The 27,904-nt window shown below is 45.4% G+C and overlaps 1 protein-coding gene across 1 annotated transcript; it reads left to right on the top strand.

The window, feature by feature from the left end:
- cox10 (cytochrome c oxidase assembly factor heme A:farnesyltransferase COX10) lies at nucleotides 1–27,904 on the top strand. Its single transcript, XM_079182168.1, has 7 exons — nucleotides 1–88; nucleotides 568–710; nucleotides 873–1,269; nucleotides 2,235–2,359; nucleotides 23,433–23,503; nucleotides 26,169–26,401; nucleotides 26,715–27,904. The coding sequence occupies exons 1-7, from the start codon at nucleotides 58–60 to the stop codon at nucleotides 27,161–27,163; spliced, it is 1,449 nt and encodes a 482-aa protein (XP_079038294.1). The 5' UTR covers nucleotides 1–57; the 3' UTR covers nucleotides 27,164–27,904.

Genomic DNA, 27,904 nt, shown 5'->3' with positions numbered 1-27,904 from the left:
TCGCTGCATGTGAAGGGGTCGAAACAGAAACGGGAGCCGGCTTTATGCTTCGAGAACATGTACAAAACGCCATGTGGCAGACTGTCAGGTAACTCAACAGGACACGTCTCATGTTGTTTAACATGCCGCTGCATTTCAAAGTAAAATGTTTAATCTGCGCTAGCTTAAAACAGCCTTGGAAGCTAAGGCGGAAGCTAGCTGGCTAGTTTAGCATGTAGCTATCTATAGCTGCTGAGATGTTTTGGCAACAGGCTAGCAGTGACCTTAGATAGAAGTCAACCGCATCTGAAGAGACCATCATCAGCTAATGACTGACTGCTTTTGTAACCACAACTTTTTAGTTATTTAGTTGCAACTATGTGCTATCAAACAACGTGAAATGCTAGCGTCTAAAACAATGGTTATGTGGGGTTTTATAACTGTCACGTGACAGGACAGTGTTATCTTATTCCATGCAAAAATGAATGAGTTATTGTCTTGTTTTTCCTTCTTTTCTTCATGTGTATTGTTTAGAGACAGACAGAAGTATTTATTTTAATGAATATACCTTGTGTTTACGTCTCGTAGGTTTGGTTGGTGTCAGCGTGAAGCAGATATTAGTTCAACATGTTCCTCAATGTAACCAGACCGCTCGCAGCCTCATTCAGCTGCACAAAAGAGATCCATCAAACTGGCTGACGTACCAGCACCTCAACTTCCTGAAGCGCCAGGTATCTCTCACTGGGCCCGATATCATGTCTGCTTTCTCATGCAGTTAAAATATATTGTGTTGTCAAACCATACCGTGAACATAAACTTCCTGTGTACATGGTGCGTGTCTGTTGTCAGTTAATCATCCCCTAACTCACTTCCTGCACCGGGTTTCCTTTCAGTATGTAACAAAGAACAACAGTGAGCTTCACCAACGTGCCGCCCCGAAACCGACTCCAGCCCTGACCATTGTGGATGAGAGAGACGACAGCGTCGAAAGACGGGTGCAGAGGATACCAACTATTGATCCTGTGGTCACGGATGATGTATCGCAGTCGGAGAATATCACCAGTAAAGCACAGCCTGGAATATCCACCTCGGAGCCCGATGCAGACGATGCGGCGCTACAGAAAGATTCTGAGTCCGGCGGTGTTGTGACTTCAGCCGAGACTCCTCATGTCCACGTGGAGACGGAAGAGGCGAAGGAAGCGCGTCTAGACCGACAGTGGAAGCAGCTGAAAGTCGATGTGGCTGACCTGCCGGATATCTATGCCAAGCTCGCTAAAATCAAACTCACAGGTAGAGCACACAAAACATCTTTGTTCCCTATAATATGAACTACTCGCGTATGAAAATGTATAAACACACATTTATCTGCTTCTACAGATACACGAGCAGGAAAGATTTCATAGCAAAGCATTGTGTCCGAGATAACCTTCATGTTGGCTTACTCAGTAAATAATTATATGAAACTACTGCCGTTTGTTAAGCATCAGTGTGCTGTTGTTGGTGTTGGGCATTGTTACAGGAGACGAGACCTACAACATAATCTCTGCTGTTGATCTGTGTGCTCAGTCTATTCCAAACAACCTTTATATTTGCATAAATCGAGAGATATGCTACTAGTGGTGGAGATGCTGAGCTAGCCTGTAGCATGACAGTTAAGTATTCAAAGATTGTTTATTATCATTCTGCAACGCCTATTCCACTTATGCTTCACAAGAAAAACACGACAAGACAAACCAATTAGCCAGCAGTAGGCTAGGTAGTGGAGAGGCTGGGTTAGCTTAGCTCCCATCCCCGCTTTCCTCCCGGCGTTTGGTCCGGCTGTCGAGGGAGGTGATCGTCTCAAGGGTCGCTTTATCCAATCCCCACGCTTCCTTCTCTGACGTTGATGAGTTTATCTCTGTCATATACCGTACCTGCTCCAGCAACAAAAAACAAACTAACACAAAAATCTAGCAAAGTTAATCTGTTTAGCTACGTTTGTTGAGAAACTACGAGTGTTGTTGGGAACATACTGAACATACAGATCATAAAGTCAATTGTGTGGTGCACTGAACTTATTTTAACAAGTTCTAATAAGTGAATTTTGCCCTATGATAATGTGCTGTTTCTTGTATGTATTGAATCATTCTTGCACAGCACCAAGGCAAATCATTTGCAGTGTCCTTTGACTGTTACTTTAAGAAGTAATACTTAAAGGAGAAAACGTTCTCACTCCTGTTTTAATTTGGTCTCTTATTGTTGCTTGGTGTTCTCAGCACTGGTGGTGACGAGTGCAGCAGCCGGCTTTGCAATGGCTCCAGTGCCGTTTGACCCCCTCATCTTCTTCGTCGCCTCCCTGGGAACATGCCTCGCCTCTTGCACCGCCAATGCAATCAACCAGGTCAGTTATCAAGGCCATGCATGTCCATGTCAGTGTCTAAAAGACGGTGGTTTGTTTTGGCTTTTTGCACAGCACGTGTCGGCCTAATCACTGCACAAACCCTCTGAATGTAGAACTCATTAATGTGTGAATGATGTCACCACCTTTCACTGTTTCACTTCGACACATTTCATGAATAAGCTTCACAAAGATGGGAGTTGTTGCAGGATTATACAGGTGTATGTATCAAACTGGTAGCTGGTGTAAAATGAAATATTGACTACAGGCAATGGAGTGCTGCAGAAATGAGCACTAAAAACCAGGAAATGAGTTTGAATTGTTGCACATCTGGTCCCCTTTGACTCAAAGTCGGTGGGTTCTTTGAATGGGTTTTTGGTTAAATGCCTGAACGTCTGTGTTTAACACAAACTTAAGAGGTTGTCATAGTTTGTTCTACGACATAAAATACTTTGAAAACCCCACTTGTGGCTTTTGACGATTGCCAACAAATGGCTAAATGTGAACTACTGAACATCATGTTGAAAACACTCGTCTGCCGTTAGCTTCGTGATGCTGACGTAGGAGACATGCGGCCGCTGTGTCGTTCTTTTATAGCCTAACATTAACGTTTTACTTCTGCTGATTGCATTTACGCTTCAAAAAATGATAAATATTTGTGAAGATTCTCTTGCATAAAAGTTTGTTTGCCTCATAGTTATTATTTATATGCAATAATCCAAAATCCAGTTTCTCTTGTTGAGGGAACCATCGCGATGCTAACTTCCTGGTTTGCCTACAAACAATAATACATCCTCACTCAAACTACAAATGTCCTATGAAGCACAAAATAATAAACACGTAGCTTGTGTAATTGTTTCAAGAATAGCATTGAATAGTACAGATGTTTTTGCTCTTTAATCTGTTTATTTTTTAAATACCGATTTCCTTTTGGATAGAAAGTGCGTCTCGGAGCTGGCAAGATATCTATTGCTCTCATAATTTCTGTTGATGTGTTCTACAAACATGCACATGCTTGTTGACAGACACTCGCATCCACAGTTTTCCTTTTAGTGACGTCTGTGTTCTAAAATAAATGCAGAACGAACCAGCACATCCTTTTTTTTCCCGACCCACTCTACATTCCTCCTTCGCTACGCACTGAGCTGACTGTAGTGCTGTTGCTGTTTACCCGCTGAAAGCTCTTTCCGAAGCGGTGAACGAAGGTGAGCTCGTGTACCGGTTCACTTAGAATGCCGAGCATAAGTAGTGCCTCGCTCTGCTGTCTAGTGTTGACGTTGTACGTAGGAATTTGCTCAAGAATATAAGTGTAATGGGTGACCTCTCCCTCAGCCCTGCATTGAACTCTGCTTAGTCGTGTCTTTGGCCTGTAATTTGGGCGAAGGCCCTGATTACACTGCAGGTTCCTGCCCTTGGGGCCAACCTCCTTCCTACCTATTACCCTCAACAACGTCCCAACTGCTGTCTTCATTGTTTTCCAACAGTAATAAAGTGCCCCACCAAGTCAAACAGACGTAGTGTGGACTGACGTTGATCATCTTGGAGATTGCATTCTCTAAAATATGTACAGTTAGATCCCCGTCCCTGTGCATCATGCGAACATGTTTACACAGTTTAGTCTCTGCGGTCAGGTCTGAATAGTGTCAATCAGTCCAATGCTGAGGTTGATATTGTATCGTCTCTGAACAGAGCCGTACTCCCACCTCACACTGAGCAGGTGTGTAAATATCCTCCAGGTATTTGAAAAATGTCCGCCCGTCTCCTCACGCTGCTCTGAGTGGCCAAGACTCGGAGCTCCGAGACACTCAGAGCGCTGAGTGATGTAAGAGGCCACTGTCTGTACCCTGGGTGTCCCTTTATCTGTGGGCGCGCCCTCACATCACTGCTGTCAGTCTTCATTTTTCTCCACTAACTCAGCCTGAGGTCAGGATACGACACGGCTTCATATTTCACTGCAACAATGTTATTTGCCTTTCAGTGCTTCTCTCTCTCTCGTCGTCCTCCTCCGCTCAGGTCTAGTTTCAAACCCTCAGTGGAGGTGAAGCATGGGCAAAGGTGAATTTCAGAGCAGATGTAGCGAGTTGCAAATTAGATAAGTGTGTGTGTGTTAAAACCTGCAGGAAATACTTACAGTCAGGGCGTCTATCAATTTGGGAATTATGGAGAAGCTGATCTTTTCCAGGCCTTTTGTTAAAGCCACATTTTTGCAGGTCAATTTTCTTTCTTTTTGCTTAAATGAAAATGACAGGAGAACTTTGAATGATATGACAGAATTAAGCAGGCCAAATGTGTTTCAACCTTTTGGTGTCACTTTTCAAGCTATATTCTAATGTGATATATATATATATATATATATATATATATATATATATATATATATATTCACTGTCTTAGGATTTTCAAAGTGTTTCACTATCCATTGAATCAGAGTAGACTAAGAATAAAGTGTCAAGAATAACAATACATTTATTTGATTGTATAACTGGACCCTTCAGATTGTAACTATATGAAGGAGGCAATATGACAAGTTTGTGTGCATCTAAAAATATTCATTTCTCTTCAGACGTGTGGGTGGAAGGGACTCTGTGATAGAATGTATGGTATTTTGGGAATGCTTCTCATGGTTTCTGTAGAATAATATACAGTGATTTGTGACGAGATCCTGGTGGAATATTACTTCAACATTTCTCTCTGTTTGCACAAATGGCGTGTGTGTGTGTATGTGTGTGCGTGTGTGTCCTTTTTTTGTGGCCAGCAGCTGGTATGTGAGCCGGAGCCTTCACCAGAGTCACATCCATTCTGCCCCCTCATCCCTGGTTCTCACTGGGGACAGTCAGCGTGTCATCACCGTCTTAATTGGCAAGAATTGGAGATGGGATCTGTGTGACAGCCACCTGTCTCAGACAAAGTCGTGCACGGACACATTTTCCATTTAAAAGATGGTTAAAAGGATAAACGCCATTAGGAGCGTAAACGTATTTTTAGTCGTGTCTTGTCTCGCTCTGCTCGTCTGGTCTGAAAAGTGCCTCGCTGCACACGATGTAACAGTAGTTGTTTGTGTTGCTTTGTTTGTAGAAGGTCATTTTCCTCTGAGTAATGACACACACAGAAGCACAGGGGATGTCATGTGTGACATGTAATTGCCCGCTGTGGACTAACGCACTTTTGTCGGCTCTTTTCTGTCAAAGACACGCCTTCACCTGTGTGTGTAATCGATCTCAACACTTTTGGTCAACCATTTGTTTTTTATAATCCCAAAAAGAAAAAGTGGAATGGAGAACAAAAACATCCTCCCCTCAGATCTGCTGCCAGGTTTTTTATTTTTTTCTATATTTGCACTCCCTTTCATCTTGGAAAAAGTGTGGCTGCTGGTTATACGTGATCAAAGCTAGATGTCTCTTTTTTTTATATGAAAAATCAAACAAAAGCTTAACAAACAACTGAACGCAGAGATAGACCCTCGTGAAGATCACGTCCTATGGATTCAGCTCGGTCCTAATCCCTTAATGCTCGGCATCTACAGAGACAGAGGAGTGTGAGGATGTGACCACACAACTGCTGAATTACCTTGAGCAAAGGAGGAAAATGCCTTCAGGGGGGGGTGAGGGGGAGATAAAAAACACTTTTGCTCTTGGAAGTGGCAGTTGGGCCTTCAGTGGAGCTGTCAAAAGCCAAGGCTGCTCTTTGTCCCGTTGGGAAGTACCCGGAGGGCCAACAGAAATGCTGTGGTTTCCTTTTAAAATGTGACTCTATTTAGGAAACTGACGGAAGGGTGGAAGCACTCGCAGTCACGTAACAATGGCATTTCACCGTCTCCAGTTTCTCACCACAGTCAAAAGACTTAATGCTGTCATGTCTGCCTTTTACAATCAGAGGAGACAGTCAAAGAGATGTAATTATTTGAGCTTCCAGTTGAAGCAGCTCTCATGGGTCGGCAATTATCAACTTTTCTCAAGCATGTGATGTTTTGCTTGCACCTCCGTCGGGCTGCTCAGACCGCCGTGAAAGCCTGCGTGGAGGTGTTCAGCCGAAGAGAGTCGTACTCTGCAGAGGACCGAGTCCTGAAAGTGTCGGACGGTCTGGTCGTCAGGACCTGTGCCCCCCACACACACACACGCACACACCAGGCCCGGCCCGGCCTCCACAGGTGTTCCAGCCGTCATCACCTTCCAGTCCGCCCACTGCTTCGGCTAATTGGATAATTGGGTCAGACGAAGGTTTCAGGCCGGAGCCCCAAAAAGACCCCTGGGACGTCCGAGGTGCCCGGCAGTGTAAACAAGCCCCGATACGGCCTTTTACTGTCAAACAAGTGCCGCTTGAGACTCGCACCACGTCAGCCTCGCGTGTTTTGTTTTGATGAAAATTCAAGCTGGCTTGCTCTGCGACTGCCGAGTGTCATCTCTGCTTTCGTGACCGCGACAGCGATTTTTGTTTTGTGTCCCGTGTCTCTCCTGTGGTGAGCTGTCTGAGGCTGGCACGCATACGCGAGCCCCCACAAGTCCCCCCAGCCCCTCCACTCCCACTACCGCTCGAGGCTACGCCCTGCTCCCTCTCGTCCTGTGCAGGCACGCATTCGTTACCCTCCTGCATGCCTCCTTTCGGTGCACATCTTGGTCAGCCCCGTGGAGTGTATGGGTGCATGACTGAACATGGGGACAGCTCGTGCAGACGGCTATAAGATGTAGAATATGACGAATCATATATTAGGATTTAACCACGGTTAAATCATTTTATAACCTAAACGTTAACGTAAAACCATGACCGAGAAACCACTTAACACTGCATCTGTATAAAAAGGCTCTATAATGAGCATTCATGACACTGATTTAAATGATTTCTGAAGCTACACGAAGAAGCTTTTAATCAGCAGAATAATGGAAATTAATTCGAATTGATTGCATTCTGATGTTATTTTGATCTTAACGCACAATGTGGTGCCGTTATGTAAAGACACTATCTAGTGGAAGCTCACGCTTTCATCTTAAAAAGGATGTTCAAGCTCCTCAGAATCTAATGATACACGAGCGCATTACAATTCAGGCCTGTTGTCACATTTGTGATCTTTATTCCTACTATCTGTATTGTTTGCAGTGGCAGTCTACTTCATCATATTGATCCACACATTTGGAGGTCAGAGTGTTGTGCTGCCACCTGAATTATGATCAGAATCGATCCTGTAAACTCGCTCACATTATTTCACATATTTAGGTACAGCCAGTGTGATGCATGAATCTGTACGGGTAAACTGTACTGATGCAGATGTGCTCGCGGGTGTTTGTGAAAGTCCCTAAATCACACTTGGTTAAATTGTGTAACATCAGCACAGTAGAGTTGTTGCATCTTTATATTACAGTGCAGTCAGACAGTATTAAGGCTGTGTCTTTGCTTCAGCACATCTGATTTGAAATGAAAGACTGATTATGAAGCTGAAACGTTGACTGTCAGCTTTGATTTGAGACTGTTTACGTCCTCGTCAGATGAACAATGTAGCTCATTCTGTACACAGGCCTCCGTCTTTAGTGGTCATGAAGTAAACAAACATGTCAGCATAAACGAAAACCAAGTCGTCTTTTTATGTGTGATTATAACATCCTTCAAATTATTGTGAAGTCGTAAGTTTTGTTTGTTAAAAATGAGCCGGGAATGAAGAACAGATGAAAGGTGCACGATAGTTGTTTTTTTTGTCATGTGATCTCCATTCATATCTATACAACCAATAGAGCTGTTCTAGTAGTAATTCTGACAAAAGGACCACTTTAAATGCTTACCAAACGTATGCTCATACGTTTGAAAATATGTCACTAAGCATGACAAACCATAAAAATATGACTAATCGACTAACGAAATCTTAGTGGACGAGGGGGCAGCACTGACGTCCAATGTGTTTTCTAGAGAAAAGAGAAGTTCATCAGAGGTCCAGCCTCTTCATCTTGTTCTCAAATTGCACCAGATTTATGCATTTAACTTTAAAATGTACAACATTGAAGAAATTGACATTGAAGAAAACTCAAAGCATGTTGGGGAGATTGTGTTTATAAGCTGTTTTAGGACATTTTGTTGTGGTGATTTGTATGAGTTTCCTCTGAGGATTAAATAAATCTCTGCAGTAAATTCAGGGAGTCTTTATGCCAGTGTTGAAGACAACGATTAGCCGATACATGTATTTAATGAACTCCATTCACCTCTCAGGCTGAGACTCCAGTGGGATGCTTTATGCCTGCTTCAGACGGACTCCAGATGTAGATAATGGTCCATCAGCAGCGCAGTAGGTGGTAGCCGTCTGCCTCAGCAGTCAAGGCTGCCACGACAGTTCTCCAGGATTGGGCGCCTCTCATTGTAGTTTAAGGCCCCTCCCGTAACACGGTACCTCTCGAGAGGATCATTAGTTGTAACAGGACCTCATAGCCGCCAAAACCCCGCCATCCATTGACCTCTTCAAAGAAAGTGAAACCCTTCCACCGCTGGATGTGTGTCTGTTCCCCGCTGAGAAGCAGCAACAGAAGATATGCTTTCAAACGGGTGCTGTAGAATACCTCTTGCATGATGACATCGCCGTCCTTCTTGTGCAATCTAGTTTCATTCCCCCCACCGTTCTCAGACCAGAATCCACTTGATGAATTGCAGTAGATACCTTCAAAACAAGCCCCTTATTGACGGGTACTGTATTTCTTTTCTTGCGTTGGAAGCTTCAACGGTATCGTAAGACAGAGTTGTGCTCGTCTCATTAGTTCCACCGGCGATGTGATGTAATTGACTTTTCAAAAATGTGTTTTGTCTGTCAGAGGATTATGTTTTTTTTAGAGTTAACGGTCAAACACATCAGAGGCTCGGCCATATGGGCGATTTAACAAAGAAAAAAGCGAGATCATTTCCTCGTGCAGATGCTGCTCTGAAGATCTTGTTTTCCAGCTTAGCTAAAACAAAAGAGCACACTGACCTTTGATATCCACGGTTTTGACGTTTTTGTTTTTCGTGATCTTCACCAAGCTGTTCGTTCAGCCCGGGAGAAGGAGCGCAAACTCCTTTTTAATTGCCGAGCTAGAAGGACTCGATGGGTGTCTCTCTCGGTTCATTGAAATGAATATTTAACTAGGCAGCGTGTTAAATAGTTAATTTCTTTAAAGGCTTTTGTCTTCATCAGCCACGGGGTGCCAATCCGTTTCCAAATGTACAAATGGATCTCTTTCAGCCTCAGACGGGAGACAGATGCTCTCCTCTGATAAAGTCATGACGGCTAAATCCACCTATTGTACTCCCCCAAGAAGACACTGCCTGAGGGAGCAAGTACTGTTGCCAGGCAAAAGGTTGGTTAGGCATAGATACAAACATGTTATGCTGGTTTCCAACTGTTTATGTGATGTACCTTTCTTTTAAACAGATTTTGGCATCAACTTGCCTTTATTCACAATCTTATATCACTTTAATGTGTTTGGGTTTGGCCACGTCTGTGCTTTACACAGGGATAATGTGTTGTGAACCAGTGCCAACGTGCCACTGATGAAGTCCCGGTTCTGATTTATAAACGTTGAATCCAGTTGAAGAGTTCAAAATAACCCAACTGTCTTTGATGTAGCTGTTGGCGTTGTCCGTATACATTTGGTACATTTCCATCATCGTGGAGGGATTGAAACAGTTAAAGGTGCAGGAGGAACTCACTGGAGTCCATTCATTTATAAAAGAGCGTTGGCAGGAAACAGCAGCAGTCTGATAAAGCACTTGTAGGATGTTTATTTATTTTTTCTACTGAATCCTTCAAATACCTTCTCACCTCACACAGTCAATAAAACCGACCTTATCAAAGGTAATGAGTCCACCAGAGTCAGATTTGAATCACTTTTCAATTCAACAATACGATATAATAACCTCTGTTTATAGACTCCAGTAATTACACCATAATGTTACTTTTATAAGGCAAATATTAAGATGGCTAATAGCAGTAATATACTATATTCACATGTTTAAAGGGAGGCTGTATAATTCTGAAATCAACCTTCATTGGTTGTTATTCACTGACTGATGGATCAGCGGTAACAATATTGTGTTTTACATACAACATATCTTCCATCATTATACATCTCAATACATACATGACTTCATCTCCACATTCTTTTTGATCCTTCTGTACTCGAGCCTTTACACACAAGTACAGGGTGTCCTCACTTCAAAAGAAGCGGTGAACGTGGCTTCTCACCGGCGCTGCACACCACATGTCGTCATCTTCACACTGCGCTCGCTACTCACACGCGAAGTGTCTCCCCGAGACACGGCTTGTTTGAGCAAACACCTCGCCACAATAGAGTCTCCGTCACCCGAGGGCCTGAACATGACTGACTGATGGGCAGGTGGGGCCCGCTCCTCTCTCCACCTCGCTGATTAGCCTTTAGTCTTTCACAAAACACTGTGATTATGGGCTTCAGTGACCAACACGGTGCGATGCAGACACCATTTAGACTCCAGTCAGAGGGGAGGAAACCACCCACCTCAGCACTGTCTGCCACCAATGAACCCTTCTGCACCGGAACGCTGCGTTTGTCAATGGCTGACCTCATGCAAGCTGAGTAAATGTTGTTACACCAACTAAGACTCTTGTTTTCTCTCTCTCACGTGTTCGTTCTTGTGGCAGTAGTTTCAGCAGGTTAAAAGTAGAGTGTGACTATTTACGGTCCACAGGTGAGGATCATATTATATATCACTTGTTGTAGATTAACCGCGTTAACCAGCTGCACTGAAAGCAGCATATTCAGCTCTGTGGACCCGTGTAGGTGCTCATTTTCAATGTCCATAAACCATTCTGGAGCTGCTTTTTCTCTGAAATATATTGTGGCACGTTGATGTCTACGAGGACAAACAGTTCTTCTGGCACTAATGCTGCAGCTTATTGCCCGAGAGAGCACGCCTGCATGCCTGTTCAGTGGATGTAATACCGCTGGCTGTTGCCAAGACTTTGCCCAAATGTTTTTGGTTTAGTTGAGCAGCTCAACGTTCCCCGACATGACATGAAGAAAGTGAAAGTAATATGAGCAGTGATGCAGAATGTCTTTTGGGATGCTAATAGTAGTCAGATGAATACTTGTTTTTATTCAAATCAGTGAGTGTTGAGTATCAAATGTTGTTAAATGACCTGCTTTATTCTGCCGAGCTGAAACGTGTTAGTTATTGTGTTGTTTGGCCTTCTTCTGTTGAGCTGCAGGAGAGATAATTGTACAAATAGATACAATAACGGCTCCTAAGCTCACTGATATCGACGCACTTTATTTTGATACATCGCAAGCTTTTGATCTTTGACCTTTTTCAGACATGAGAATAAAAAAAAAGAAGTTTGCCTCCGGTGTTACAGTAGCTAATCAACGAACAAGTAGAAAACAACGTGTATTTAGGGCATCAAGCCTATGTGGTCGTGTACAGTTAACCATTCATTCCCCTATAAACTCAAGTTTACCCTCTCTATCCGAAGGTAACCTAGCCAAAGGCAAGTAGGAACACTCTTTGTAGCGCTGAGATCCGTGGATAATTAACAAAAGCAGCCCTGTTTACAGCGTGCCCGTGAGCCAATGCTGAATGCTAATGTGATTCAAACCAAAAGCTTTTAGGGCATCGGCGCTGGAGAGCAAAATGGTCTCCGACCAAAGCTGTCCCTGAGCCATGGGTGTGTCTCACATTCTCAAAAGTCTATTTTTTTAGCCCAACGTTTGTGTCATAAGACTTTACAATCTGTACTGTATGACTTTATTAAAACTCATTTAACTGTGTCTAATGGCACTTGTGGAGTTAAATTATATTTCCACTTTGCTATTTTCTGAAAGAGGCATGTATTGTCTTAAAGCTTGCAAGTAGGTTAAACCCAGATGATCATTTTTGGGGTCAGCTGGTCGTGTTCATGTTGCCCAATTTACACATAAAGGGAATGCTGCAGATTTATTTTATTTGCCAAAACTTTGACTGATTTAACTCGTTTCTTTTCTCCATCACTATGGATTATAATAATCAGGGCTGCCCAAAGTTGGCCCGCCATAAGGTCAGATTTTGTCCCTCCAGATGTCATGAGTGAGAGTAAGAATTACATTTAACTAAGAATACTTTGGATCTTAGTACCATTTTGCTTCTCAACGATACAACAGAATAGGTGCTTGCTTTTTAGTTTCAGTTTTGGCCCTCCAAGGGAAATAAACTGGTGTCCCCCGCTTTAAGTAAAGGGCTGCTCTGAATATGTATGCAGTGCGTTTCACCTCATCTATTGAAGGAAAATGCTCAGAGCTTTTGTAAGGTCCTCTGTACCGCCCGAGCGTTATTATCACCAGGTACCGTCGATACAGATTCGCTGTCCATTCTCACCCCTCTAGTGCGAGAGAAATCGTTTCTGGTGCTTTCGGCTTCTGCTCCTCATTACATGAAAATTCGAAACACCAGGATGTGCAGCCTGAATAATAGTCATTGGAGAATGACTATTATTCAGGCTGAATATCCTGAATCTTAAGTGCCACCCAAGTCCTCAGCCCTTCATTATGTAAGCACACAGCATACCCGGAACACAAAGCTCCGGGGGATATTTAGCACACAATACAAGCTTGTGTTTTTTTTGTGGTTCTTCTCATAATAGTCACATTTAAGAGCAGTAATATTCTAGAGAGCTATATTCAGGAATATTGTAAGCAGTTCAGTGTGACTAGAGGACACAAAAAGATGTATTTACGTTTTGGAAAGCTTTTCTGTTAACATGTATACTGCTGCAGAGATAGTATTCTTACGTGCACAAATCTGCTGATATAGTTTACTCCAGTAGAGTGCGCGCTATATCTCCTCCTGTAATGTGTGTTATCTACCCTTAAATGCATAAGCACACAGCTTTAGAGGCGTGTTTCTCTGTGTATGTTACGGGTGCACCTCAGGTGATTAGATAAAGCCCACTGCAGTGCCTGGACATTATTTCTGTTTCATTAAAACATCTAATCTCAGCGTTGAACCGATCTGAAATGAGGCGGTGAAAAGCCTGCTGTCCCCACCTCCCTCTGGACCCTGTTTCCAAACATTAATGGCTTTTTGTGTGATAAATCTCACTCCAATGTTTTCAAATCAAACTTCTTTTTTTTTATATATCAGCCAGTGTGCATCAGCCTACATTATATTTTTGCTCTTTGAGGCTAAATCCATGAAGAATGTTGTGCCTACCAATCTTCTTCGTGAGCATCCCCCTTTAACGTCTTCCGGAGCCACACGGCATCTACTGCCCTTCTCTACGTGATGGCGGCTCTACCGAGCACAAAGGGCTCAGGAAGTCTGCCTTTGTGTCTCAGCCTCAGTGTAGCATTACTCCTGTTCTGTCCACCTGTTCTCCTCTGCAGGGTAATCCTGCTGGGGTTGGGTGTGGACCTTCTGTCTGTCTCCGTGTCACAGGAGACACTACGGAGAGTTAAAAGGGTCTTGAGCTGTGTGTGATGACATGGCAGTCTTTCATGTAGTCGGCTAACTGTTGGTTACCGAGACAGACCGAAGTGTGTGTGTGTCTCTAGGTGTGTGCAGCTTGACTCTCGTTCTACTCTTTTATTTGAGGCAGTGTTTTGTGGGTAACTCCTCTGTGCTGTACGTCTTAGTGTTTCCCCTTATTATTAAGGCTCACCTGTAAGCTAGCTTTTAGAAACAAGTGACGTGTCTACTGTGCTTTAAAGGGGCCTCTGTCATTAAGTCTGTGTTGCTTTATGCATTCCCAAAGTTGCATTTTAAAAACGGCATTTTAATTAGTCCTCCTCCCATAAGCATACTTGCCATGTGATAAAGGAGACCTTCTATAACAGTTGAGGTTCAGTTCTGTGAGGACTCGTGTAACACTCATCCTCTCTATGGCATTGTCTGTCTGCCCACGCGCCGCAAACACAATATACACACACACACACACACACACACACAAAGACAGACCTTGAAACACAACACGTGTCTCACTCTGAATGCCGTTAATGTCACCATGCAGTCATTTATTCAAGTAGCCACCGCGGTGTTCCCATTCATCTGACTCCCACACAACTGTAATCACTTTGAGAATGATAGACATCAGGGCGCATGCACACGAGTGCTTATGCCCGTACGTGTGTGTGTGTGTTTGAAAGTCTTACCCAGATCCTGGGGATTAAACATTTCCGCTGTTAGTGGTGCTGTGTCCTGTGCTTCTGCTCTTTCTCCCGCCTGCAGACCTTTTTATCTGTACGCTTCTCTTGCAGTAATTGCTTATGAAGAGACGGGGTGGGTCGGGGGAAAGAGCGGCTCCAATTTCACCAGCCGTCAATTTTTAATGGCGCTTTACCACTTTGAAATATCCGTCTTTGTTTTAAGACTATGTTACATCCTTTATACGGTATGCTGTAAAGTAGAAAAGGAAATCTCCACAAGCCCGGGCCTCAACAACAAAGATCACAGCGGGCAACTAAAACGCCACGACGGGCTTGTAAATCTAGCAACTCCACACAAAAAAAAATTATGTTTAATGTTTTTTTTCCGGAGCTGATGATGGATGAAGCTAAAGAGTGACGTACATATGGGGCACTGGTCAGAAAATGGCTGCAGGTAAACACAAAGTAACAGATGAGCATTAAAATGATTCTGGAGTCTAGTTGGGTAGCATGTGGTCAAAACTCCAACTCTGTATTGCACAGTTTGCATATCATTTTCCACAAGCAAGAATGTTTGTTGCTCAGCATTTGTGACTCACTGTGTCGATGTTATCGTGACCGTTTAGTCTTTATTGTTATTTGGAACACTGGAAGCTGTGTCACGCCGCATCCTGACATCCTGAAGTCCTGTTCCACTCACAGGACAGATGGTTGACAGCTCGCTCTTAGAACCCGTTGAGGAGCTAACTGGTTGCCTTTCCACTTGACGGGATAGTGAGAGATGCAAAGATCCAGAGAATATGGAAGCAAAGGATGCGTCTCAGGGGGGCAGTGGAGGAGGACACATTCTGACAGGAACTTTGTTCACAGTCTCCTCCCATTCGCCCCGGCAAACAAGATTGAAACTCACGGATAAATTATTTACTCCTCTTTGCCCGTGTTTACTGTCTGCGGCCTTGCGGTGAGTGTATCAGTAAATGTTCCACCTCCACATAAACATAGTTCAATCTTCTCCTCATTCTGTTTCCTGTCACTCAAACGTGGAACTATAAAGAAAGAAGTTGGCAAACTGATCTTAAACTGAGTTTATGGGCTGAAAACCACACGTCTTTGTAGTTTATTATAAGAGATGTAACAGTTGGGTTTTGTTATTTACCACCAGCCCAATGTGATGGTTGAGGAGTACTCCCCCCCCCCCCCCCCCCCCCTGCTTATTGAGGCCAGTTCAAAGCAGAATATTAATGTTAACAATGTGCTCTCTTTGTAAGAAGAAAAGTCAGATTGTATAGAAGTCTATGAGAAAGTTTCCCTTCTTCTTACTTGATTCATTACCTCCGTAAACATGAGTTTATGTATCCGGAGGATTTAGTCTGTTAGCAGTTTTCCTTCACCGGAGAGATGGAAGAGACGCAGCCTGAAAATCTGCTCTCACATATTTCATAATAGAGAGAATGCTATCATCTTTCCAGTCGTTCGTTGGCCTTGTCCCTGAACCAAACCGCCGTGCACTGCACCAACCTGAGCTGCATGCGTGTGATCAGAAGTGTTGTTTACAGAAACATGCTGGCGAGGACAAAGGAAGGGAGAACAAAGATGCTGATTGAACACTGTATAGCCGGAAGTGTTCAGAAACAAGCTCACCTGGGAGGAAAATCAGGCAGAATGAGACCTGTGAGTGCTGAACACAAGCCAGAGATATCCAATACAATAACTAACAGAATATATATATATATTCCAGATGAAAACTTTTGGGAAATAAGAGGAATACAATGGAATGATGGGGGTTATTCACTCTGGCTGTATTTAACATGGACCCAATTTCTTTTTTTTTTCCTGCCAAGTGGAGTTGTTTCATTAATAGGTAGTTGACCTTCATCCAGAATTTTCGACGTGATCTCCTTAAAAGGCAACGCTGTGCAGGAGAACCAGACCTCACTGTGTGTCTTCTTCTGGGCTCCTCATCATCGTGATTTGAAAGGCCTGTTGAATGAGCCCGTCTAGATGAAGGGGCGGGCTTTGCCGTGGGTCACTGACGCAAATACAAATCTGCCAGAGGTGCTGACGGCTGCTGTCGCCTCTGAGAGAACAGCGAGGGCCTTCATATGCGTCGGCGCGCTTCTAATTTCCAAGAGGCGCTTTTTCTTCAGTATCTCCGGTACCAGCCGTATCAGAGCCATATTAAAAGCCAACACACACACACACACATTCACACCCGTTCCAGTCTCCCTGTGGTCAGACACAGCTGCAGACGAAAAATATCCAAACACTCGCATTCTCTCAAACATACACACGGTCATGCACATGCCTCTTTTTCAACTGCACCCAAACTGTTGAGAGCCTTTCAAACCGCATGTCACGTCAGTCACACCCTCGGTTATTTTGCAAATGCCCACCGATGCCGGAAAAGGACTGTTTATTTCTCTTTAAACAAATGACCACACACGCTTACACACCCAGCCTAGTTCCATGCATTTGGCCTTTCACCGGTATGTTTTCCCACAGTATGCGAGTACTGAATAGAAAGCAGTCGAGTGTGTGCAGAGTTAACTGTAATCAGGAGCTGGAGTGAAAGGCCCTCATTAGTCGGAACGTTAACTTATCGGACTCAGACTACAGATACGGCCGGCCGGCTCTCCAACAAAGGAATCTGTCTTGTTTGCACAGTTGATATGTTTACAGTAGAGTGGAACCGTGTCAGCCGGCCAGCGCGGCCCGGTGTCAAGTCCAGTGGCAAAATGAAAACGCTTCGTACAAAATGAAGATTAATATTTTAAACTGGAGCCGTTTGACTGAAAGTTATTTGGGCTCCAAAGATTCTATCGTGTGTCACATTCTTGCGGTGTGACGCATATTTTGACTCAAGTGGCAAATTTATGAATTAAGGCCCCGGGGTCATAAGTGGCAGTTGCTCTTACTGTGACTTTAAACAAACATTCCCTGTAATGAAGAATCCCTGTGTGTGTGTGAGAGAGAGAGAGAGGGAGTCTCTTGATCCTAAAGATTTGCTGCCGTCCACCCAAAGTTGGCCTTGTAACCCGACTCCTCCCTCACACCAGGAGGCACTGTGGCCCGGTCGCCACGCTACTGATGGAAACGCTGATAGGATCGGACACACTAGACACCACGTCTAAACTTCTAAACACAAGAAACATATTCACCCAGATCGAGTTGGTCTTCTACGCCAAACCGAAATAGACATTTATATCTTTCAGATGCGCACAGACAAACTTTTCTTTGTTGCTCTGGAGGCCGAGCAGCAGCTGTCACGGCCTCCTTTGATCAGATGAGTTGGAAGAAATCAGCGTGTAAGAATAATCCTCTTCTTTTAGCGTTTCATTTTCTGTTTCAAAGCTTCCTCCTCTCTTTTTGCTCCAGCAGTCCTTCCCTCTCTTCGTGGCCCAGACAGTGCGAGTACAGCGAGCCTCTGCTCTGCAGACGGCTTTTTCAACACATCTCCACGCTGCAAAGGGAGCGATCAGGGCAAAGGCTCTGCTCGCCATTAATTGGCTGATTAACATAAGGAGAGTTTAGCACTTCACTGTCCCGCACTCGGGCCATCAATCAGAAGAGAGGCGGTGCCAGCTGGACCGCTGCCTACGGCTCTACACAGAGCGCTGTGGAGAGAGGAAGAAGAGGTGAGGGGTCAGCGCACAGCTGAAGGGGAGACGTGATCCACTGTTTGGCCGGACGCAGTACTGCAGTCTCTGCAGGGGTGAACGAAGGGAGACTTGGGCGTCTAGAAGCAGTTCTGGTATTTAGGAGTACAGGTAGTTTATACTTTGCTGCTTTTGAAAGCCTGAAGCAAAATATCTACTGATTCTGATCACATACACGAATCACTGTGCAGACGTGAGGTGATTAGTCGACTAATCTGTCTTTTTGGTCCCGGTCGATAAGTAGTTTAACAGATCTGTCGTTCTGTTAAATCAAATCAATCAGAATGAGTGGACTAACGGTTTCTGTGGTCGAGGGCCTGTTTTTTTTATTAAGGCTTCTTCTCACGAATGTGCAGACAAGTTGAGTTTTCCGTGTCTTATCACACCAGCGGATCCGCTATCATTTCATCACATCAAAGGATCTCGGAGGGCGAGGAACCCCGGCAAACATCTGCCAGCTGTCCGCATGCAGCATTCCAGACACGGACACACGTCTCCTGTTTCTATCTTGCACCTCCGCTGCAGATAGTGTGAACTAAATATTGCTGTTTCCTCAGTGACAGCAGTGAGGTGATGGAGATGTCCTCCGCGCTCTTTTTCTAAACACTTTATGACCAAAAATCCAGTTTCTGGTTGTGTTTACTGTGTGACTCCTTTACAGATGCTTTACAACCAAACCACGTGCAACCTGCATCGTTTCATCTTTTTAGTTTTTAACGTAAAAAAAGGGAAGTCTACACTGTTAGTTGCACAGGTTAACATGCGGGTTAATGCATGATGCATTTTATATAATGTGACGATGATAATCCATGCTGTATAGCTGAATCCATATCATGGCACCACATCTCTACCGGTGTGGCATTTATACCGGTTATAAACCATCACCCACCCATCTCTAATTACAATGTGTTTGCTCAGCCTCCCCTCTTTCTCTACGCTTTATCTTACGTATTCTTTCCTGCTTTTTAAGTTCATCTTCCTGCGTCGTCATCTCTTCTCTTATTTGCCATTTCACCATTTTCCGTCTTCTATATTTTCTGACTTTTATTTCTCGTTTCACGACTCCACACTGACTCTCACGCAGGTTGTTGCTAACAGTTTAAAGAGGCGTTCGGCAGATTCTTCAGGGACATTGCTCGCATAGCTCCAAGACTGTTGGTTTGACTCAAGAGACATCAGAAGAACAGCAGTCCCACATCTAGCGTTCAAAACCACATTGAAATACCCTTAACCTGCCATTCCAGCTTGTGTGTGTGTGTGTGTGTTGTGACTAGTCAGGTTGCATGCCAAGTCTGTTTTGTTCTTTCATTTGACTTCAAAACATTGTCAAACGAACGTCTGCCAGAACCGCTGAATTGACTTCTGAGGAAAGCTTAATCTATGTAAATCTTTGGCTGCTTGTTTGTCAAGTGGTTGATCAGAGACGGTTCACAGTCAGTGTTCAAGGGGGGCTTTGCGAGCTCTCGTGCTTTTGCTCTTTTCTTTTTTCAAGCGGTCTTGGCTCGCGTGCTGCTGAGCGCCAGCCCCCCCCCCCCCCCCCCCTCACCCCCCCGGTGGATGTTTGAGTCCGCCATTCAAACAGGTGACATTCTGACAAGTGATGACTTGGTCTCATTGTTGGGTTTAGCCCGAGCACCTGGGTTCTCCTCAGCAGAGCGAGAGAGACGCGCTGTTTAGGCCAGCTGCTCAGCTGTGTGTGTGTGTGTGTGTTTAGGCACACTCTTGCCTCTCCAGTAAACACAGTGTGTAGTTACAGTATCGCTGCGCTCTGACCTGCACTGCACTTCCTATTGTTGTCCTTGCTGACTGATGGGAAGTGTGGTGTTGATTAGACGACTCCTCTCCCACGGGGAGCACAAGGAATGGCTGGTGCAGAAATCTAAGTATAAGGCTGTCTAATGTTCGGTCTTGTTCATCGTACTTTGTTGTTAGTGGTTGTACAGGTTCACAATATCCACTGAGTGAAGTCAAACGTTTTACACACTTCGTGAAAACAAAGCAGCCGTTGCAGTCCAAGTGAAGCGCAAGTAAGAGCGTCTTAAACGTCTGTACTGTGACATCAAAACTGAGAAAATGTATTTTTCATTCACTGGCTCTTTAAACTCCTACTGCTATTGTGTCGCCATAAATTCTATCAAGACAAAGTCTTCCGTAGCTTCCACACAAGAGGAGGAAGTGCCTGTCTGTAGGCTGTAGCCTGTTATCAGTGGAGCCCTGGTGGTTGGTGGTGGATCACGTTCCGTCTTTGATGGCACGGAGGATCTGGCAACCGTACACCGCCTCTCACTTTGGTCTCGCCTGCTTTCCGTCCTCATCTGGCAGATAATTGTCCCTACAGTTATGGGTTTTATGTGTGTGTGTGTGTGTGTGTGTGTGTGTGTGTGTGTTTGGGTTCATAATTGATAGCAGCAGCCAGACTCTCCGTAACTTCCGGTTCAGTCCCACAGCCGCCTCTGTATCGACGATGTTACGCCCCAGATCATAAACGAGCCATCATGATGCTCGTGAGTGAATCATGAGAGCTTCGGCAGAGGTCACAACAAACGGAGCAGCCCGCAGTCACAATGGGACATGTCACGATGTGTCATCGAGCTAAACAAACAAACGTCTGCTCGCCAGAGGCATCGTGCACACGTCATCACATAATCTCAATTTGAACATTAATATATAGTTTGTGCCAAAGACAAGAACCTTCTTGCTGCAACAATAAAGTAATTACTTAATTTAATAAGTGTGCATAGTGCTTCAGTTGCATAAAGGAGAAACAAATCAGTCTTTAAATGAAAAAAAGTTGTCATTTTTGTAATTATTAATTCATTTTTATGACCTTAACAGATTGTAAATAATACATATATTTGCCTTTTAAATAGCAACAGAAACACTTACCATTATTAACAATATTTTATTCACCTTTTACAATATAATTCAATACAGTATTTTTAGAGTATGCCCAATTTTTTATTCACATGTATGGTAGAATTGTTAGCATTTACTAGCGGCACTAAAACTACACACCTGACATGGAGCTTTAACCACCGTACGTCATGCCAGCTAATTACAGTCATGTTACCTCAACTCAGTGCAGGTTGAAGACGTGTCCATTTTTAAATTGCACCAAAAAACCTCCAGACCTACCTGTAGCAACTCACAACACAAACCAATTATGTGAATGCCCTCGCTCACTGTAACACATGGCGGCGTTGGGGCGGAAATAATGACCCGGGCTGAGAGGGCCGCTGATGCGAACCAGATGAGGCACTCACGACTTAAAAGGCAGAGAGAGAGAGAGAGGGAGGAACGAGAGAGCCGGACCAACTGTGAAAGGACGACAGCGCACGCAGTGGGCCGACTTTGACATTCGCGTCAAATCACCCGAATACAAACACGACAGGTTCATCCAAACACGGTAGATCCTGTGTGTTCAGATGCTTCTCTCACGTTGGAAAGCTCTTTGTTTCTCCTGTTTACAGTACAGGTGCCTTTTTATGCCTGCGGGGCCACAATGCACAGAGCGCTGCTATAGCACAAAGAGTCTTTTTTTTATTTCTTTACATGTGGGACGATGTTATTGGAAACTAAGTAGATCCTTTCTTTATGTGAGCAGCGCTGCAGCGGGCTTGGCCCCGGGCCTGATCGAGGCCTGGTTCAGCACCGCTCTGCTCGGGCCCCGGCCACAAAGTGCATTTCTCTCTCGGGCGGCCCCTGACCTCCCTGACGCATTTCCTGACCCAGGAAATAGAATTAACACCTCAGCTCGGGCCTTGAGGGTCCCACAGCCCGCATACACAGCTGTGCATCAGCTCGGGCCCAGTCCAGTCAGAAACCGGCCAGCAACTCAACCAGAGATGGTGGAAGGGAAGCGGGAAGTTCTCTCTGCAGCGCACGGAGGGAACTCATTCAACCGCTAGTTTTAATGTCTTTGAGTGCTTGAAGGGGTTCAGTGCTGTTGCAATGTCAGCAGTAACTGAGGCCAAATAAGAAGATATATTTACCTACTTCTATAACTGTTGTAGGCCAGAGCTGCACTGTGACTAAGCGTTAGCTGTACTTGGCTCGCTGCGATTAATTGGACTGGATTCCCAAGAAGACCCACGTAAACCAGGGGAACGTGTAACTGACGGCTGAAACGGAGATTCAGTTTTGCCGTTTCGTCGGTCGTTTCTGAGTATTGTTGACTTTTCGGCTCTTGAGAGGATCGGTCTTCCTCCCTAGACCTCATCTAAGACGGACAAATTGTTATGGAGCATGTTTAAACTTCCCGTTTCTGATTTGTATTCGGACCTCAACTCCAGGTCTCGGTCGAGTATCGAGAAGAAGTTTCGTGAGAGATCTTGTGCATCCGACCGTAATGGTGCAGCCCGCCCCCCTAATGTTCTTCAAAATGAAAATCTATACGAAATGAAATGCAATTATTTCCACCAGGAGTTTTGTTTTTTATTATATGGTGGCTTTCCGACGTTACGAGTGCAGTAAATCTGGAAACTGGGGTTTAAGAAGAGAAAAGTGGATTATCTGTTTATTAGATATTTTATGTGAGCCATATTTCACAAGAGATGGTTCTCGATATTCCGTCGTCTAAGTGCTTTATCTGTTTTCTTCATTAGTCAAAGGCTCTTATGCAGGCAAGCACAATGCTCGCTCACACACACACACACACACACACTCGCTTGCACACACACAGATTAGCTAGTTCCTGCGTTTAAGCACCCCATGTGTTTGCGTTTTAGTCACACATTGCCAATCTCATGGGAGCACTTTGAAGCATACTCCTCCAGAGCAGATCATAAAACAGGAGTATAAGTAGTTTTTCACATAGTTGTATCCCAGAACACCCACCCACCACCACGTCCCACCCACCACCACCACCTCCACCCAACAGCTCGCCGCCTCCACCTTCCACCTCCAGTCCATTTACTCTCAAAGTGCGGGGTGAGCATTCGGTTCAGAGGTTTGCTACCACCACTCCCGTCGCATTGTGTCTCTCCAGATGTTGCATAGAAAGACATGGTGGAATATGTGATATTTAGGAATTTATATTTTTACATTTCTTTTCCTGCACACATTTGTTTGTTTGCAACTGCAGAATGATTGTGCTGTAAATCTGTCTGTCTGCAGTGTTGTGTCTCAGCCCAACCGTAGCACCTCAACATTGCTGAAAATGAACCATAATCTGTTCTTTTTCTGAGCTGCAGTGTCGGGAGGTGTTCAACGCTATGGATTCAGTTTGACAACCAAAGTGATGGATTGTCCCAGCTGCCTGAAGTAGTCCATCATATCGTGCGTGTCTCCTGTGTTGACCCTCTTGTGTTTCTGTCTCCGCAGTACTTCGAGGTGCCCTTCGACTCCAACATGAACCGAACAAAGAACCGTCCGCTCGTCAGGGGACAGATCAGGTACCGTGTCCCGTCTTTGTGCTCATTCAGCAGCATTTGTCCTCCTCGTGGTCTTCTGTCTCGAAAGATTTGACACAGCATCTTCATCCGCACACGACAGCCCAGCCAGAGATCAGTTCAGTATAGAAGCAGCCCAGCATCACTACATGACAGCTACGGAGCCTCACAGGCTCCTTCTGTGCAGTTCATACAGGACGAACGTCTGCTACAGTCGTCTCGATCCCTGACCTTTATACTTGACCAGGCTCGATGAGGGACATCTTTTCTAAGGGCCAAACATGACCCATCGACTTGTGACGTCAAAGCGTTTGTGTGTTTGCAGGCGATAAAATAATGACCACACCTTAAATGAAGCAGCAGCACTGAGCAAATATCCGTGTTGATTTACGCCCGTCTGTTCGTAGCGGTAGCTGCCGGTACAGCCGGTACGCCTGTCGGGTGGAATGAACGCTTGGTAGAGGGACAGGGTCGGGGGGTTAGGGTGTGGTTCACCTGACCTCCCTTACTTTGCTACTTCCACTGTTTAGATGTCAGATAACCTCGGCGTTGGTGCTCAATGAACTCCTGCTAATCTGACTCCTTGACTGGATGACACACCCGTCTTTACCTGGCCCCCCCCCCTTTGGGAGCCGGCCACCCTTTAGCAGCAGGCACAGATATTCCCTGATGCATAAAACAAAACAACACAAACCAACCACATGTCCTCCTCACCCATTGTCAGTGCCAGGAAACTGCCTCCTTTGCGTTTCACTCTTACAGGAATAGAGCTCTCCTTTCATTTGTATTCAGCTGGAGCGAAAGCAAACAACCTGTTGACATAAGAGGACGAAAACGCCATAACAGTCCAGTCCACATGCAGCTAACAAGTGGAAGCTAGAAGCCTCTGTTGCCTACCGACATATACCAGCAAAATAGGCACTTTAGAACTGAAACGGTGTGTTAGTACCAAACCTAGAGCTTGACCCACTGCTATCTCGTCCCAGTGTTCAGGAATTCTTCACTGACACGCTGTTTAAAAGTGGACTCTCGTGCTGCTGAGCCGGTGATTGAAGATGTTCTCTCGCTATCTAAACACGGCGTCTTCTCGCTGGCTTTTAGCCCGTCCCCGCTGACAGGAGAGGAGGTGTGTGTCCGTCAGAAACACAAGATCTCTGGCTCTCTCTCACGGCGGGGCAGATGGGAGGCTGGACCGTCCTGTCAAACAAGCCGTCACAAGTCCAGATTTTACACATTTCCAGGACGAGGCTTTGCATATGCCCGACTCACGCCCCTTCCTCTACATCTGTGTTGCTGCGGAAGTCTTGTCTGCACGGCAACACGCGAGTCTCGGAAATAGTTTGTCATCTTGTGTCTGGGCTACAATGGTGGATCGTCTTTCCCACCTTTTATTGTTCTTATTGTAAAATGTGGATGACAGTCCCCCCCCCCGTCCTTTGTAGTGGTTTTGTGGAGTTTCCGCCTGCGGCGATGCTGAATAGCTTTCAGCTTGCTAAGAGAGGGAACATAGATCAGTTATGATTTAGGACTCTTTCAGCTGCAGCGCACCGCATCAGTTTGCTCTGTTGAGTTCACTTTATTTCCAGGGTCAAGAATGAACTTTAACTGGTTTTGTTAAGTTTTCTGTGAGTATATTTTCTGAGTGCGATGTCTAGTCTTTGTAGGAGTCAGAAGTCAGTTTTACACCGGTCCCTGAAGCCTCCGTGTTGTAGGCAAGGCTTCCACTTGAATATTTACCAGGTAACTTAAGTTTGAAGTAGAATCATCTTGTTTCTTTAACCTAAAGTTTTGCATTTGGGTCCTCGGCCTTACTTGTGGTCTAACCAGAGGGCCACATCATGGCTCTCTGTGTCGACATTAACCCACCTGACTCTGTGTCAGACTGTAAGCGGAGGACGGTAAACCCGCCTCAGACCACGTGACGCACTCCCTCCCCCGACCCCCGCTGAGCCAGCCTGCACGGCCCCACCTCAGCCCACATAAAACAGACATAACACCACTAATCACATTAATGCACCAATCTCCTTGCTCGGCCACACCACCAAAATAAAAGGTTCAGCTTTTTGAAGAAAAGGGGGCCTGCGTTTGGTCAAGATTTTAATCTACCCTCTCTCTTTAATTTATGGAGCATTTACTGGTGAATTTGAACCAGACCTCGCCGTCACTGCTTTCAATAAAAGACGAGAGGAGGAGGAGGAGGAGGAGGAGGAGGAAGTCCTCATCCGGCTAAAAAGCCTGAGCCGCAGTGGTTTTCTTCAGCTAGTTTTGATCTCTGGCGTGTGCACATGCTCTTCATCTTGCAGGGCTACTTTTATCCCTGACAAACTCTTATCAGATGAGCTTCCTCTAAGCCTCCCGTTCTGAGGCTCAGCCATGCTCGGCTGCTGACTGTTAGTGTGTGGCCCCCGTGCGTGCGTGTGTGTGTGTGTGTGTGTGTGTGTGTGTTGAACATGTGGAGCTATCGTTGTCTTATCTGGTGTCTGCACAAGCCCACAAAACTTTATCATCCCATAGTTCCCATGGCAGTTATGGGGCTTTTGTCTGAGTCTGAATCTGTGTTTTTGTAACTTGTCGTTTATCAAGAAAAAATAAACTTTTTAAACTTGCCTTTGTGTGTTTTCTCTTCCCTGATTCTCATATCGTCCTCCTCTGTTCCTCTTCCTATCAGTCCCCTCCATGCGGTGTCCTTTGCTCTGGCCTGTGGGATTCCCGGCGTGGCTCTGCTCACGCTGGTGGTGAACCCCTTGACGGGCTTCCTGGGCGCCCTCAACATCTTCCTCTACACCTGCTGCTACACTCCGCTCAAGAGGCACAGCATCGTCAACACCTGGGTGGGAGCCGTGGTGGGTGCCATACCTCCCGTCATGGGCTGGACGGCTGCCACCGGCTGTCTGGGGCAAGGTATGACTCGCTGGCTGAGAGGCCCCGGACCGTAAGGGGCCCACCATGTATGTCAAGGTGGCTGAGAAAAGAACTTCTTAAACCCGAAGACATTCATCAAACACAGATGCCAAACGTTCACTGACTAAACTTAATCTATAGATTAAATGGCAGATGAATCGATAATGAACATAGTTGCTTGTTGAATCACACTCTGATGCTCTTTAGTGAGCCGTCTGACTTGCTGCTCTCCATCATCATTTTATATTTTGCACGCTGAGCTGCACCGTGACTCTCCTCCCTCCTCATTATTTTCTCCCCCCTCTCCCCCCAGGTGCTTTGTTGATGGGTGGTTTCCTGTACAGCTGGCAGTTCCCTCACTTCAACGCCCTCAGCTGGAACCTGAGGGAGGACTACTCGCGCGGCGGCTACCGCATGATGTCCGTCACCCACCCGGGCATGTGCAAGCGGGTGGCGCTGCGCCACAGCCTGGGCCTGATCGGCCTGTCGACCCTGGCGCCCGTGCTGGACGTCACCACCTGGACCTTCCCCGTCGTCTCCCTCCCCATTAACCTGTACATCAGCTACTTGGCCTTCCGCTTCTACCGCGAGGGCGACCGCGGCAGCGCCCGCAAGCTGTTCTTCTGCAGCCTGTGGCACCTGCCGATGCTGCTGCTGCTGGCGCTCACCTGCAAGAAGCCTCGGAGGGATCCGGAGGAGGCGGTGGCGGCGGCGGCGGCGGCTCCACCTGCATCCTCTTCAGCCCTCGCACTGCAGAGCTAACCCGTTTTCAAAGATGCCTAAACTCTTTTCTAAGACCTCTGAGAGCTCTATTTGTTACCGAGACACTCCCTCGGCGTCTCTCCTAACCACTCGTCGTGTTCGTAAGGAGTCCGGATGATGGACGCTTTATTTTATCTGTTTAATTGAAGCCAGTGGCGCTCGCTGCCGATCAGGAAATGAGCTGGAAATGATTCAGATCAAAATAACGGATTTACAGAAACCACACTGAATTATTACATCAGGCTGTAATCACTTCGATGTGTGTGTGTGTGCTGTATATATTCTGTATTTATTTATATTGAGGGCCCACCAGTTCCTCTCCATGTTGTACGTGACTCATGTTATGTCTCTTGTACAGTGTGAATCGCTCCTATGGATCCACGCAGGGATCCCCGTCTGCATGTCAATGCAGTGTTCAAATGCAAAATAGAAGAAGAGGATGTATAACGGACATTAAGACACCATGTAATCGCAAGATATGTGTCTGATTTTCAGTCTGTGTATAGTAATAGGACAAATATATAAACCGTTTGAAGCAGCTACGGTACCTCTGTTCATTCTACTGTCACCTGATACCTGTTACTCTACGGTAGGTTTAGCGTCACTGTGTTTTTGCTGCTCTGCAAATGCACTGACGGGTCCTCGTTCATAACGGTTATCTTCACCACGGATCGCCTGCACCAAAGCAAAGGGAATAACTGACGCCCGTCTGAAACACGAGGGCAAATGTTCTCAACAATA

Source organism: Pholis gunnellus, assembly GCF_910591455.1.
Source record: "Pholis gunnellus genome assembly, chromosome: 21".
NCBI lineage: Eukaryota > Metazoa > Chordata > Actinopteri > Perciformes > Pholidae > Pholis > Pholis gunnellus.
Note: the sequence above shows the minus strand (reverse complement) of the source record. Positions and strands in the feature narration are given on the sequence as shown.